Source organism: Xiphias gladius, chromosome 12, assembly GCF_016859285.1.
Source record: "Xiphias gladius isolate SHS-SW01 ecotype Sanya breed wild chromosome 12, ASM1685928v1, whole genome shotgun sequence".
In the NCBI taxonomy this organism is placed as follows: Eukaryota; Metazoa; Chordata; class Actinopteri; order Istiophoriformes; family Xiphiidae; genus Xiphias; species Xiphias gladius.
Genome location: NC_053411.1, coordinates 16,535,480 through 16,549,070, shown reverse-complemented (window position 1 = coordinate 16,549,070; position 13,591 = coordinate 16,535,480). Strand labels below are relative to the sequence as shown.

The following is a 13,591-nucleotide window of genomic DNA, read 5'->3' as shown; positions in this document are numbered from 1 at the left end:
TCTGTTATTGTTGGTTTTTCCTGAAGGATAAAAAAGTTTGGGCTGTAAACTTTTATCTAATGCAAAATGATATGTTAAATAAGCTGTTAAGCTGAACAGGGCTTTTTTTTTTTTTTAAATTCCTTCGATATCTGATGACCTCTCCAAAGAATGCATCATATTCTCTGACATCCCCTGTCAGCGAAATATTAAGATTTTGAAGGTGCGCCACAACTGGATCCTTGAATAATAATCCAAATAACAGGGTTGGTGCAAAATTATTTCACGGTACTCGTTGCACTGCACCAACAGTTGTCCGTCAGAACAGATACAGGTTCATCCAGCCTTACACATGGGCCAACTCCTTAGTAAATTTCCACGATATTTTCAATGACTTGCTTTGAATGCCAGCATTTATGACTGAATGTAAAAAAAACACAAAAGAAAAAAACTACTAGGGCTGCATACTAACAATTATTTACATGCCGATGATTTTTCCTCATTTTGTCCCAAAAATGTCAGGAAAATGCCGATCACAAGTCCTAACCAGGGTCCTGCTCTAGAGTCAAATGTAATTATTCACTATTCCCTAAGATTTAGTTTTGGCATTTTGTTTTGAGGTATGCGTGTTGGACTGCCAGGTCAATGTGACGATTCAGTATTTGCTGAAAGTCAAAATCTACAATTATTAATAGAGGAAGTTGTGATTAGAATTTAGTAAACGAACGACCATGCAGCCACTTTTCTCTAGGTTTCCATCCGCTCGTCTGTATGTCGTCAACTGCTCCTTCCTCATTCCCATCCCACCCCTTCATCCTGCAATTCCATGGAGCAACATTCCCCAAATAATGGAGGCACACAAATAAACAAGAGGCCCTCACTTTGAGCTATGGATACCAGAAGAGAACACAAAACACACAAACAGACACACTCATATACAACTTCCTTCGCCTTGGAAAACAGAAAAACAATGAGGTAAGTGCTGAAAAGCTGGGTCTCTGCATGTGTGCGAGCATGTGAGTGTGTATGTGTCAGTGTGTGCACGTTCACTGACAAGCCACGGCGTCTCCTGCAGCGCCTACATGCTCGTTTACTGGCAGCTGAACCACAGAGTACGGCAGACACACACACACACACACACACACACACACACACACACACACACACACGCAGAGTCACGCACACGCACGCGCGCACACACACACAGAGGCTGCTTCTGATTAACAGACAGAAAGAGAAAGACATGATGGAGAACAAAAACCAATTGTGGTATGAGGGCAAATAGACAAGCCAGTAACGCTGTGCAGTCCTTATCAACAAAGACACACTGACACAGGCGCACAAAAGTGCACTGATGGTAATACACAAAGGTAGCAAAGACCAGATGTAAATCTTACGAATAGAAGCACATAGTCTCTCTCTCACACACACACACACACACACACACACACACACACACACACACACACACACACACACACACACACACACACAATTTCTTCCCAGAGAAACTGTTCCGCCACAGCAACAAATCCAGGGATGGGTAAAAGTTTACCTTTTTCAGCTAGTAGCTCAAGTTGCAGTGGTTCTTCTCAATCTTGTCTAAATGCATTAGGATTAATACCATTAATACCACACACTTGACACCAGAAAAAAAAAAAAAAGAAAAAAAAAGTGTCGTGGGACATGGATGAGGCAAAGCTCACAGTTGCGGTGACAAGCACAAACACACTAAAGAGTGTAGACAATGCGTGCGGCATTCCTGCTTCTACATATGAATCTATTTTTAGCCATGGCGGCGGTGTGGCTCTAGGGGTGGCAATGTCAGTCTGTCGGTCAGTCCATCCAGCATTTTGGTCCAGACTCAACAATAATTGGATGGATTGCTATAAAATCTGTGCAGACATTCATGGTTGTGATGTTATCTGTAGTACAGATTGCCTTGAACTTTTGTACAGGAGTCCACGGGCTCCAGAGGACAAACTGTATTAGAGATCTTTAGGCTTCTAACCCAGCTCAATCACCAGGTCAAAACTCTGACTTACATCCCATCAGCCTCGGCTGTAATCTCAGTCTGGTTTTATAACAAGTTGCAAAATCCATCACAGGCCATTCAGCTGTGATGGGATGTGGGATCTGGCAAGAGCACAAAAGGTGACGAAAGTCTTTCAAAAATCAGCGACAAGCAAAGGCATTTGCCTCAGTAAAACTGGGAAACTGTTTTTATGTATTTGTCCATGGATCAGTCCACCTCGTTAAATGAGAAGATGTCCCTATTTAACTGGGTTGTCTCCAGCTGATATATTAACACAACAAGGTTTTACAAAACCTTAAATACAACATTGTTTGTGACAAAGTTTTGCCGTCTGCTCGCTGAGAGGATATTGATTAACAATGTATCAGTTGAAAGTGTCTGTCTGTCTGTGTGTGTGTGTGTGTGTGTGTGTGTGTGTGTGTGTGTCTGTGTGTGTGTGTCTGTGTGTGTGTCTGTGTGTGATTGTGTACCTGTTTGATGGCGGTCTCTCCTATCTTGTCGGAGTGCTTCCGGATGCTCTCCAGGAAGTCTCTCAGCTGTGTCATGGCTGTGTCCCGGATTTGTGTCCTCAGTTTGGGGATGTTTTCTGCCATGATGGAGCAGAACCGGTACTGACCCGCCCTGGGAAGACACGTCTGCTCCAGCTGCTCCAACGTCCGCAGCGCTGGGTAATACCTAAAAACACACATTTCCACACACACACACACACAGAAGAATATGCAGCATTTGAAGAAGTCCGCTTTATTTATTCAATCGCACAGTCATTTGATTTCTTACGAACTTAATTTAGACTTCAGTTAAAGTTTAAACTTGTGCAGATGCCAACTCAACCCGTGAGTTTTTGGTTATGGGAAGAAGAGACGCACGACAATAAAACTATGTCCTGGCGGCCTGTTGCATGACTAAAAGCAAGCAGCAACACACAAAGTTATACACAGAGAGGGAAATAAATACACTCGGATACACCTCAGGGACCTTTGCCAATACAATATCCCTCGAACACTTCACTCCACTGCATCTCTCACACACACTTTCTCTCTCAATCGTTGTTGGCTGACCCCTCGCTGCTCTCTGCCGGCCCAGCAGCCGCAGGACAGGGAGAAGTAGAAAAACACACAAACAAACGACAAATTTATGACCAACCAGACTCCTGTCTACAGGTCAGACTGAGGGCACAGAGGGAGAGAGAGAGAGAAAGAGAGAGAAAGAGAGAGAAGCTATTTGTATTCCTAACCCAAGCACTCTGGCTCCATCTAGTGGCTGACAGCTCAGAATTTACAGTCAAAATGCTCCAACTGACCGTTTACTAATTCAATTGCATTTTAAGAGGAGATGCACTATGGAAATCAGGTTTAAACATCAGTGTATGTTCATCAGACTGTCTTTGATATCTCAGGATAATAACCTTAAAGCAAACGAGATCACAGTTACAACTTTTGCTTCCTCCCATATGTTACTACATTTTCTATTCACCTTGTTGCTTCCTCTCACTGTGAGAATATTCAATGTAACTGCTTTGTGTAGCAGGAAAGAAATCTCTCTTCATGTTTTAAACCAAACCCAGCACTGCGTTCCACTCTGAACAACTCCAGTCCAGGAGTGTGTGTTCTAGAGCCAATGCAACGGCCTCCGCCCCAGCATTCAACACACTAAGAGCCAGTTTTCACAGCCAAGGGTCAGCACCCCAAGGCCCCCTCCTTCAAATGCTGAATGACTGGCTACAAACCAGACCCACAAACCTTGCACAGCCCTGGAATCCACATTTGAGTTGCAACAGAAAATGATGTAAACCACTTCTGTTTTGTGTATGAATTTGGTTATTAAATCAAATTTTATTAACCATTTTATCTGCAGAAAATAGCACCTACAAACCCAGGTTTCTTTTTATATTCAAACTAAAAGTCTGTAAACTTAGGAAAAAGTCAGATGGAAAATGATTTTCTCAAACCCAAAAAACAGAATCAGTGACATACCGTTTGGCCCTCATCTGCTCCTGAAGTCTGCTGTACATCTCCAGGACTGGTGAAAACAAGAAGAGACAAAGCAAAAGGCCGATTATGTGTCTGAGAACAGGACTCGCAGCACTGCCCATGGTAAAAATAAATGTTGTAATAAAGAGTTTTAAAGGGAGTTGCAGTTCCAAAACATAAAAATAATTTGTTTTCCCAATGCATAACTTCTGAAAATAGGTTAACATCTCAAATATAAGATCTTCAATAGACAGACAACATTCCAGTAATTTTTCGCCCTTCAGAAGTTTATTAAATGAGTTCAAAGGAGAGGAGGACAGCACAGTGTCGTGTCTCAAGGCAGCATTAGAAATATCCCTCTCCTTTAAATCCATATATCCACACCGTGGGTTTGTGCCTCACCTGGTAGGCAGTGCGTCAGTTTGTCTATAGTAGTAGCGATGTTTCTCTGTTGTACGCGACACTGTTTCAAATCCTCCATAGAGCTGATGAGCTGAAAACAGGAAAAAAGGAGGAGGAGAGGAAAGCAGGTGAAGAAGTTAAGAAGCTCCCAGAAACTTAAAACCCGACTGGGCAGCATCGATATTCGTGAACCTGTCAACTTACCTCTTTGCCATCATCCTGAAGACGCCTGTTGGTCTCAGTCACCTGACTCTGAAAGAGAAAAACAATGAACAAATGAGAGGAAAAAATAAATAAATTTTAAAAAAATCAAGCATTATCCACCTTCAGTGTCTGCATCTGTCCTTACATGTCGAGCTCGAAACACCCATTTATCCCTACGCTTGGACCAATGATCAGTTTTTTTTCCATCTCTCTCACCTTTCTTCATCTTGTTGTCCATCCATTTCCCCACCTCTCCTCCCTTTCTTTTATTTTTCTAACATCTTACACTCCAGCCATATATTCACCGGCATCCTTTCCTTCTTTAAAGAGCTTTGACGCCTCACCAGACAATCAGACGTTACACAATCCTCCACACCAGCCCCATCGTCCCTCCTTACCTTCAGTTTCTGCGCCTCCCCTCGTACTTTGAGCAGCTCCGTGATGGAGTCCACGAACCCCTGGAAGTGATGGTTACACATCTTCTCAATCTCTCTGTCGTGGTTCCTGATTCGCACATCCAGCTTCTCCATGAACAGGCCATGTTCCTGACCATCGTACACCGACCTGGAGAGAAACAGAGAGAAGACAACAGGTAAGAAGGGGCAGTACCTGTAGCATTCTTCTCTAATAATCTTAAATCGAAGGTCACTTTTTAGATTTTGATTTTACACCTAAAAGATGTAATTTTTCTTTTTTTTCTGTCCAAACTCAGTTTTATTTTTGGCTTTTTTAATTTTAGTAGACAGTTCCAATTCTTATTAATCTACAGATGTATACCTGTTGAAAGTTTGGTGACAGCAGCTTTGTTAACCCCGATCTTCTGAAGTCAGGAAAGGCCAAAATTACATTTAAAATTACAAATCTCTCTGCATAGTTAAATTATAATCACAATATCGACGCATCACAAAATTTCTAGGGATAACTGCTCTATTTCCAAAGAGGTTTACAGACTTTAATGTGGCATCAAATGAAACATTGAAATGCGCTTTTATCCACACAAGTGTGCCTTTTCAGTGGATAACTGATCCATCTCACAAAACAAGACAGACAAAGTAATTACTGAGAAAACAATTAACTCAGACAGAGAAAAGAGAGAGTGTTCTGCACATTGTCTCTAATTAAATGCCCTGCAAGTGAAAGATAAATGGCAGAACATTGAGGAAAAAGAGACAGAGGTGAGGTGGAGCATCCAGCAGTGGAATGGGTGAATGTACCACATGTGTCCATCAGGGGGCGTTACTGCAGTACTTTTCAGCAACACCCCGCTACACATTTCCACACATCCACAGCTGGTAGCTGCTACCACAGCTTGCTTTTATTTTAAAATCAGGTCCACTGGGAGAATTTCCAGTTCAATGCCTTGTTTAAGGCCATGTCAGTAGTAAGTTCTGTATAAAGGCAGTTTTTTTTGTTCTTTTCTTGCGGTTAGTATCCAAGAAGCCACCAGATTTTAACATTATGTAAAAACAGACTATGAAGAAATGTGTTTTTTTTTATAAAAAAAGTTTGATAAATATTTTTGGGCAATTAATTGATTTGTCAATAGAAAGAAAATTAACTTTCAACTTTTCTGATAATCCTTTAAAGCATTGCTCAAGCAAAATCACCAAAACTTCTATGCTTCCAGCTCCTCATTAATAAGATTTGCTTCTTTTTTCTTCATTTATTATCAGTGTAAACTTTATATATTTTGACTTTGGATTGTTGGTAAAACAAAGCAAACAACTTAAAAAAAGGTGCCACCATAAAATTTGTATTTTTCAGTATTTTCTGGGATTTCAAAGACCAAATGATTGACCCATTTACCGACAAGAATAGTAGTCGAAGTAATAGATGATAAAAATAATATTTATTTGAATAGGGTTTCTCAAAACTGTTGTTATTAAGTGCTGTAAACAAAACTAACAACAAAAATAAAAACGGAAGAAAAAAGATACGGGAAAAATATATCAATAAGATAGTGTGCAGTGTTCTTGTGGGACAACAGGATACACCGACAGCAAATTCAAAACTCAAGTGGTTTTACTCTGCATACTGGCTATTTAGAGTACACTGCAATTTTTTCAATGTTCCCCTGTGAATATCTGCCTACTCAAAACCTAATCAGGTTTTCATATTCTTCCCAGAAATGCAGAGAGCTACCGTCTAGTCCTGAACATGGTTTTTCTAGCGTCTAGACTTCCTGCAGCCGTGAGGCAACCAAAGCAACACTCAGAGTTAGAGGCTTTATCAGGACTTTCTTACTTCAGGCTCTTTTTCACAGTTTTACCGTGAAGTGTTTCACAAGACATGCTGAGATGGCCTAGATGGTGTGATCCAAAAAAAATCTATCGGGGCTACAGCTAACAATTATTTTAATTATCGATTAATCTGACAATTATTTTCGCCAAATATATATTAACAAGTTGGTCCATAAAACGTCATAAAATACACCCATGATAATTTACCACGGGTGATATCTTCAAAAGTCTTGTTTAGTCCAAAACCCAAAGATATTCAGTTTACCGGTATATATGACAAAGAAAAGCATCACATTCTGACATCTGAGAAGCTGAAACAGTCAGTTTTGGCCATTTTTGCTTAAAAAAAAAAAAAAAAAACCAACTATTTCATTGTCACAGTAGTTGCCCATTAATTTTCTGTCTATCAATTAATCAACTTCACCGTTGCAGCTCTAAAATCTATATCATGTTATATGGTCACATTTGTCAATAAGCATGAATGTAACAACAAGTATTACATCAGTATATGACAGTGTCTCTCTCATGCTGGCTTAATTTTTTATTAAGAGATTCAGCCACTTCGGTTATTGAAAACTTTGATGAGTGTAAATTTAGTTTGCTACGAGATTCACAATCTTATCAACCAGCCACAGTTGTGAGGGATACTGGGATTAAACCAGCTTTAGATAGGTTTTAACTGAGGATAGAAGTTGGTTTAAAACTACTCAACAATTTAATAAATGGATCAGTTTGACAAAATGAAACTCATTAGGTGCATGAGACCTGCAGGGGCTCAGAGTTCAACCCTCTAACACACATGACGCACGGTGATATAGGATTTTAAGAAAATGGAAAAGGTCACTGGGGGGGAAACAAGAAAACAAGCTAGGAACTAATTTTCTCAAAGAAAATCAAGTTCCTGTAGATAAAATGTTGATCAAAAAAAAAAAAAAAAGTGTAGGATTCCTGAGTGTGTCGGTAAAAATACCATGAAGAATTACAGGATACCACAAAACTGAATTTAAATGTTTCTAATAAACAATTCAAACGATTTATCAAAGTGGTCAAAATGGAAAAAAATCAAGTGTGTGTGTACAAGCCCTCTCTGTAAGAGTTATCATAGTCTTTCCTTTGTTCTCTCTCTTCCAAAAACAACACATACAAACACACACACACAGACACAGACACACACACCTGGCTATGACCATGAATCCCCCACCCTTCCTCCTGTTGACCAGGAAATGCCCGACTTGTACAATAAAGAGCAGGTCTGACGCCACAAAGGGCTTTCTTTAGACACACAAACACACTGAGGCCACACAGAGAGCCAGCACAGTGTGTGTTGACTTCAAACTAAGAAATTCATAGAAACAAGAAATGCCATACATCTAGAATTAATACATACACAATGAAGTGCAAGAACCTGCCCTTGACAAACACCGAGCCACTTAAAGTCACCGGCTGATAAAGTAAATATAGAAATGAAAGACTGAACCACAGAGTGAAAGTGTGAATGACATCATTTATAGAGACGGGAATGAATGAATGAGGACGTACAGCAAGAATGAATGAGAAAAGATGGGAGAGCGTGTGTAAATCGCTTTCTGAAAATTAGTCCACTTCGAATGTGTGTCTTGGTGAGAGAGGGAGAGAGATTGATAAACACATGAGTGTTAGGTAGATCTTAATAATTATGGCTCAGATGATAATCCTGATTAGTTTTCTCAAAACTTAGATCATGATTACTGTCATTCAGGGACAAGCCACGTAGTACCAGACGCATGTTGTGTTACTTCTTGGTGAAGAATACAAGTTGTCGAAGGCTATAATGGATTCCTTCATTCTCCTGTGAAGTCTCCACACAATAGCTGGTTTCCTGTAGACCGGTGTGTATGAGCTAAGATTAGCATGAATGTTAGCAGTGACTGGTTTTAATTTATAGCCGTGCAGGCGTCTCTCACACCCACAGTGCCTGGTACTGTCTGCCACTGAGAGGAGAGGAGAGGATCATGCTCTTGTTTCTGTGCTCTTTTGTACATGGATTGTTTTGTAACTACAGTTTGTGTCAAAGGTGAGGGGTCAAGAGATGATTAAGGGAGTAATGAAAAAAAAAAAACAGTTTTTCCCTAATTTTTGCCATGAAATACTGGACACTTTGACCTCTTCAGGTCTTTCTAAATTATCAAAATAAGTGAATTACTGGAATCTAGTATTTAGTGAAATACTAGATACTTTCACCTCCCCAAGCCTCTAAAAACTTGTGAGTAAGAAAAATACTGGATTCATTCGCCTCTTCGGGCCTTCTGACATCCTTAGTAAAATACTGGATATTTTTACCTGCTCAAGCCTCTAAATGTATTTAAAATGAGACAAATCAGAGGAAGGGGGAAAAAAAAAAAAAAAAAAAAAAAAATTTTTATATATATATATATATATATATATATATATATATATATATATATATATATATATATATATATATATATATATATATAAAAAATTGTGTGTTCATTTTTTTGCTTTTTAATATCTCTTAATATCAATTCCTCCAGGGACTAAAGGTGAAAATAGCCATTTGGCCAAATATGGCAACGTTTGCAATCACCGCTCCAAAAAAAGAAAAAAAAAACAGTTAAAGACAGGTACTGTTGCAGTTGTTTGCAGCTGCTCTTTTAGCACTTTTAATTTGTGCTTTCTACAACAAAAACTAATAAGTATTAAGATCCACTTATATCTCTTTCACGCTTTTATTCTAACCCTCTTTAATGTCACAGACTGTGTGTGTAATCTCAGACGGATTAAATAATCAGTGAAACGCAAACAGTTTCCACTGCAAAGCTACGTAACTTCAAAGAGAGAAGCGGGGAAGAGGAGATAATGGAGGGCAAAACAGAAGGGGAATACGATAATACGGAGGGACGCAGATTTTAAAAAAAGGAGGTGGTAAGAGGAGTGGATGGCAGGATCACAGGAGAGGAGGGAAAGGAGGAAAAGACAGCGGGTTGGACGAATTTAGGGAACTAAAAGTTTTACGCAGAGGAGTGCTGATACTAATAAGTTCAAGAAGGCTGCTTTAAGTTATGACGTCACCGTAAACGGCTGCCCGTGTGTGTTTGCGTGTGTTTTTCCCCATGTGTGAGTGTGTGTCTCTTTTCAATCTAAGGTTCTTTGGGGGCGAGTTGCTGACAGTTCGACAGCTGGCTAAATAGGATGTTATAACCCACTTAAGACGAGCACACCAACCGCTGAGTGTGTGTTATTGAGTGAGCGTGCACGTGTTTCTTCCAAAGTACAGTCTGATGACTCAGCAGGGTGTGTGCGCGTGGGCTAAAAAGTTTGTGGCAAGTTACTCCCTCTCTCCTCTCCCTAGTTCAACCTCTCACACTCACACTCACACTCACACTCACACTCACACTCACACTCACACTCACACTCACACTCGAGCAGAATTTCTCGGGCCAAGATGAATGTCCGTAAGGTTTTGATTTTAAGCCATGTGCAACATGCCTGAAATCAAAACCTTAATGCTATTAAAATTATTTTTCTTTTACCATTATTCTTTACGATATTTATGCAATGCATATAAAATTGATGTTGAATGTAACGACCTGTGTTCCACTATTCTACAACTCTTCATATGTGCAAAAAAAAAACAAAAACAAAAAAAACTCCAGTACCATGTTTATATGGTTTTATTAACAATTTGCTTGGAATTATTAATTCTGATGACAAAGTTTTATAATATAATAATCAAGTGACCACCATATTGTCGCAATAAACTAAACGTCAACACATGATAATACTCAGTTATCGCCCAGCCTAGTTCAAAACATTAGAGTCTGCTTCTGTTTTACACAGAGCAAAACATCTTACTTGTGAAGAGGAGGACAGAGAGAATCGAGGTGCAGCAAGTCCGTTGGGTACGAAAGACCAACAGGTGCAAGGGGTGGATGATGAAAAGCCCAGACCAACTCTGGACAGACACTGCCAAGCGTGCCAGCGGGACTCCCTTATATAGCTGGGCTGTCAAAATACCTAGCCAGAGATTTCAGGTCCTTTTGAGTTTTCAAGTCACGAGGAGTCAGCACTTACCACATACCATTCCACACCTTTTGATCTCTGCTAGTACACCCTAAAGACGGGACATGAGTGGTATTTGATACCACAGGGTAGATGCAGGGAACTCTGCACTGGCAAGGACCCTGGTCAAGACACTGGAGCTGTCTGTGAACACCAGACCTAAAACGGTCACAAAAGTTATTGACCAAGCGTCATTGAATGGCCGCAGAAAGCTTGAGGAGGACATCAATGTCCGGCACCAAAGACACCCCTTGAACAGAAATACGGGCACTAAACCATCGGCATTAGTACTGAGCAACTCCACATGCTGAGGAAGGCCACAATATGTTTATAAAAGTTTATACATTTTTTTCCACTATTAGAGCTAATGCAATACTTCTTGACGTAACTTTTTTCTTACTGAATGTGCTGTTACCTGACTGTTTTTCTACTGAACATTTGTTTCATTTACAGAGGAAATCAAACTTTTAAAATACTAAAAAATATGCTGTGCAAGAACCTTAGCTATGGTCTTAAATTGGTAAAATTTATATTTAAATCAGAAAGAATAAACAAAGTTACGAATCTGACCACACATTTGATGCCTTTCAGTACTTGACAGTTTTCGACATGCTTTGTTATTGACAAATTTAGGGGACATGAGTGTGTACACCAAATTCAATGTATGCACATCCAGTAGTTGTACATACAACTAAAAACAAAAAATGTTAACCTCATGGGGGCACTAAAGTTAAAGTCAGGAGATCAACTAAGTCTTAATGGGTTAGTGATCTAGAACCCATGCATGTCTGTACAAAATATCATGGCAGACCATCAAGTAGCTGTTGACATATTTCAGTCTGGACCAAAGTGGTGGACTGAGTAGCACTGCCGTCCCGGGACCCATGCCACTAGCACAGTTAAAAAGTACTGAGGTCCAGTACCCAGCCATAGAAAACACAAGACTGCCACAACATAAACAACATTGCCTCAGGGTGGTAATTATCTTCTGATAACACAACACCTGAGAGTGCTACATAATGTTTATACCACGGCTACTGAACGAGAAAAAGAACACAGACGTAGACTCAACAGTAAAAGCTAACTGGTGGCAAAACATAACTCCTGTTGCTATGGTTACCTGTGGTTTAAATACACCTTGTGCACTAATTTAGACCTGTGGTTAAACTGTTCAGCACAATGTCTGCGTTGTCCCTATAGCATTGTAATGGACATGTGCCAACCAATCAGAAACAAGCATTTTACATGACTATACAGTAGAAAACCACATAATAAGTAAATACATAGAGGTCCCCTTTCATTAATGACTAAAACTGACCAAATTTAACAGCTGCACACTGTTAAACAGAGGGTGGTGCTCAATACACACACACACACACGCACACACACGCACACACAAACACACACGCACACACAAACACACACGCACACGGGGAGTTTTCTTTAGTCACTGACTCGACTTCTCTTTGTTTGCAGCAGATTGGATCAGCCGATGCAACATACTGCAAAGCTTGAAATGAGCTTCGTCGCAGAAAAAACACAGATAAGACACATGAGGGGGTTGTGAAACACTCAGCTATTTCTGAGTCAAACACACATGACCGACACAAATCAGTCAACAACCAGCAGAAAAGACCAAAAAAAGAAAAGAAAAATACAGACACGTGGTTCAAATTCACTGCAACATCTGATTAATACAAATACAAAAACAAACAAAAAAAAACAAAAAAAACAACAACAACTTGGTATTCTTACAGTATTTGGCTAAAGCAAAAGACCAAAAACTCCATGGATGCAACTAGTGCTTTCACGATTAGTCAATTAAACTGATAACTGATATGTTTTGAAGCGGTTGCTGCAGCCACACAGTTTATTTCTATCTTTTGTCTGAAGTTAGCCGTCTTCACCCTGGTCCTGTGAGAACAATATTTAATAAGCAGTATTTCTTATAGTTCAAATGACAAATAAAAATTAAAGTTGTACAAATAAAAACTGCGAAACTTTTGTCGGCTGTTGCTCCTCTAATGTGATTTTTGGCCTCTCTCTTACATCTGTGGGTGCAGCCTTAGAAGAAAAAAAAAAAAAATCATTTATAAGATTACATTCTTCACTGAGTTTTACTGTTGCTTTGAGGGACTGATCCAAGTTTGACACAACTGTAATGGAACCATTAAAAGTAGAAGACTATATAAGCAACATGTGATAAGGAAAGGTTTGTGCAGGAAACCAAACAAAGAACAATTCTGAATTTACAGCAATATACAGTGCATCCATGTGCAAATGTACGTCATATTTCCATTACCACATCCACCGAAGGCTCAGTCCTTTGAAGTAGAGTCGCAATAATTTATCAATTAGTTGATCATCAGGAAAAAAAAAAGAAATCAGCAACTATTCTGATAATGTATTAATTGTTTTTTTCAATTTTTTTTTAAAGGAAAAAAATTCCCCAAATTTTTCTGTTTTCAGCCTCTAAAATAGGAAGAGTCGCTGCTTTTTTCTGTGATATATGATTGTAAACTCAAAATCTTTTGGTTTTGGACTGTTGATTTACAAATATATTCAAAGACATCACCTTGAACTCTGGGAAATTTTAATGGACAGTTTTCAATATTTTCCAACATTTTATAGACTGATTAAATAGAGAAAATAATCAGCAAATTAATCAATAAAGAAAAATAATTGCCTGTTGCAGGCCT

The 13,591-nt window shown here is 39.3% G+C and overlaps 1 protein-coding gene across 5 annotated transcripts in view; it reads right to left on the bottom strand.

The window, feature by feature from the left end:
- exoc6b (exocyst complex component 6B) overlaps positions 1-13,591 on the bottom strand; it is a 108,428-nt gene that overhangs the window by 90,073 nt on the left and 4,764 nt on the right. For all 5 annotated transcript variants that reach the window (XM_040140575.1, XM_040140570.1, XM_040140571.1 and 2 more), the window contains exons 2-6: positions 4,989-5,154; positions 4,591-4,638; positions 4,387-4,477; positions 3,988-4,033; positions 2,485-2,689 (exon numbers count right to left, since the gene is read on the bottom strand). In XM_040140575.1, the coding sequence (XP_039996509.1) occupies positions 2,485-2,689; positions 3,988-4,033; positions 4,387-4,477; positions 4,591-4,638; positions 4,989-5,154 (556 nt within the window). The remainder of the gene's footprint in view (positions 1-2,484; positions 2,690-3,987; positions 4,034-4,386; positions 4,478-4,590; positions 4,639-4,988; positions 5,155-13,591) is intronic.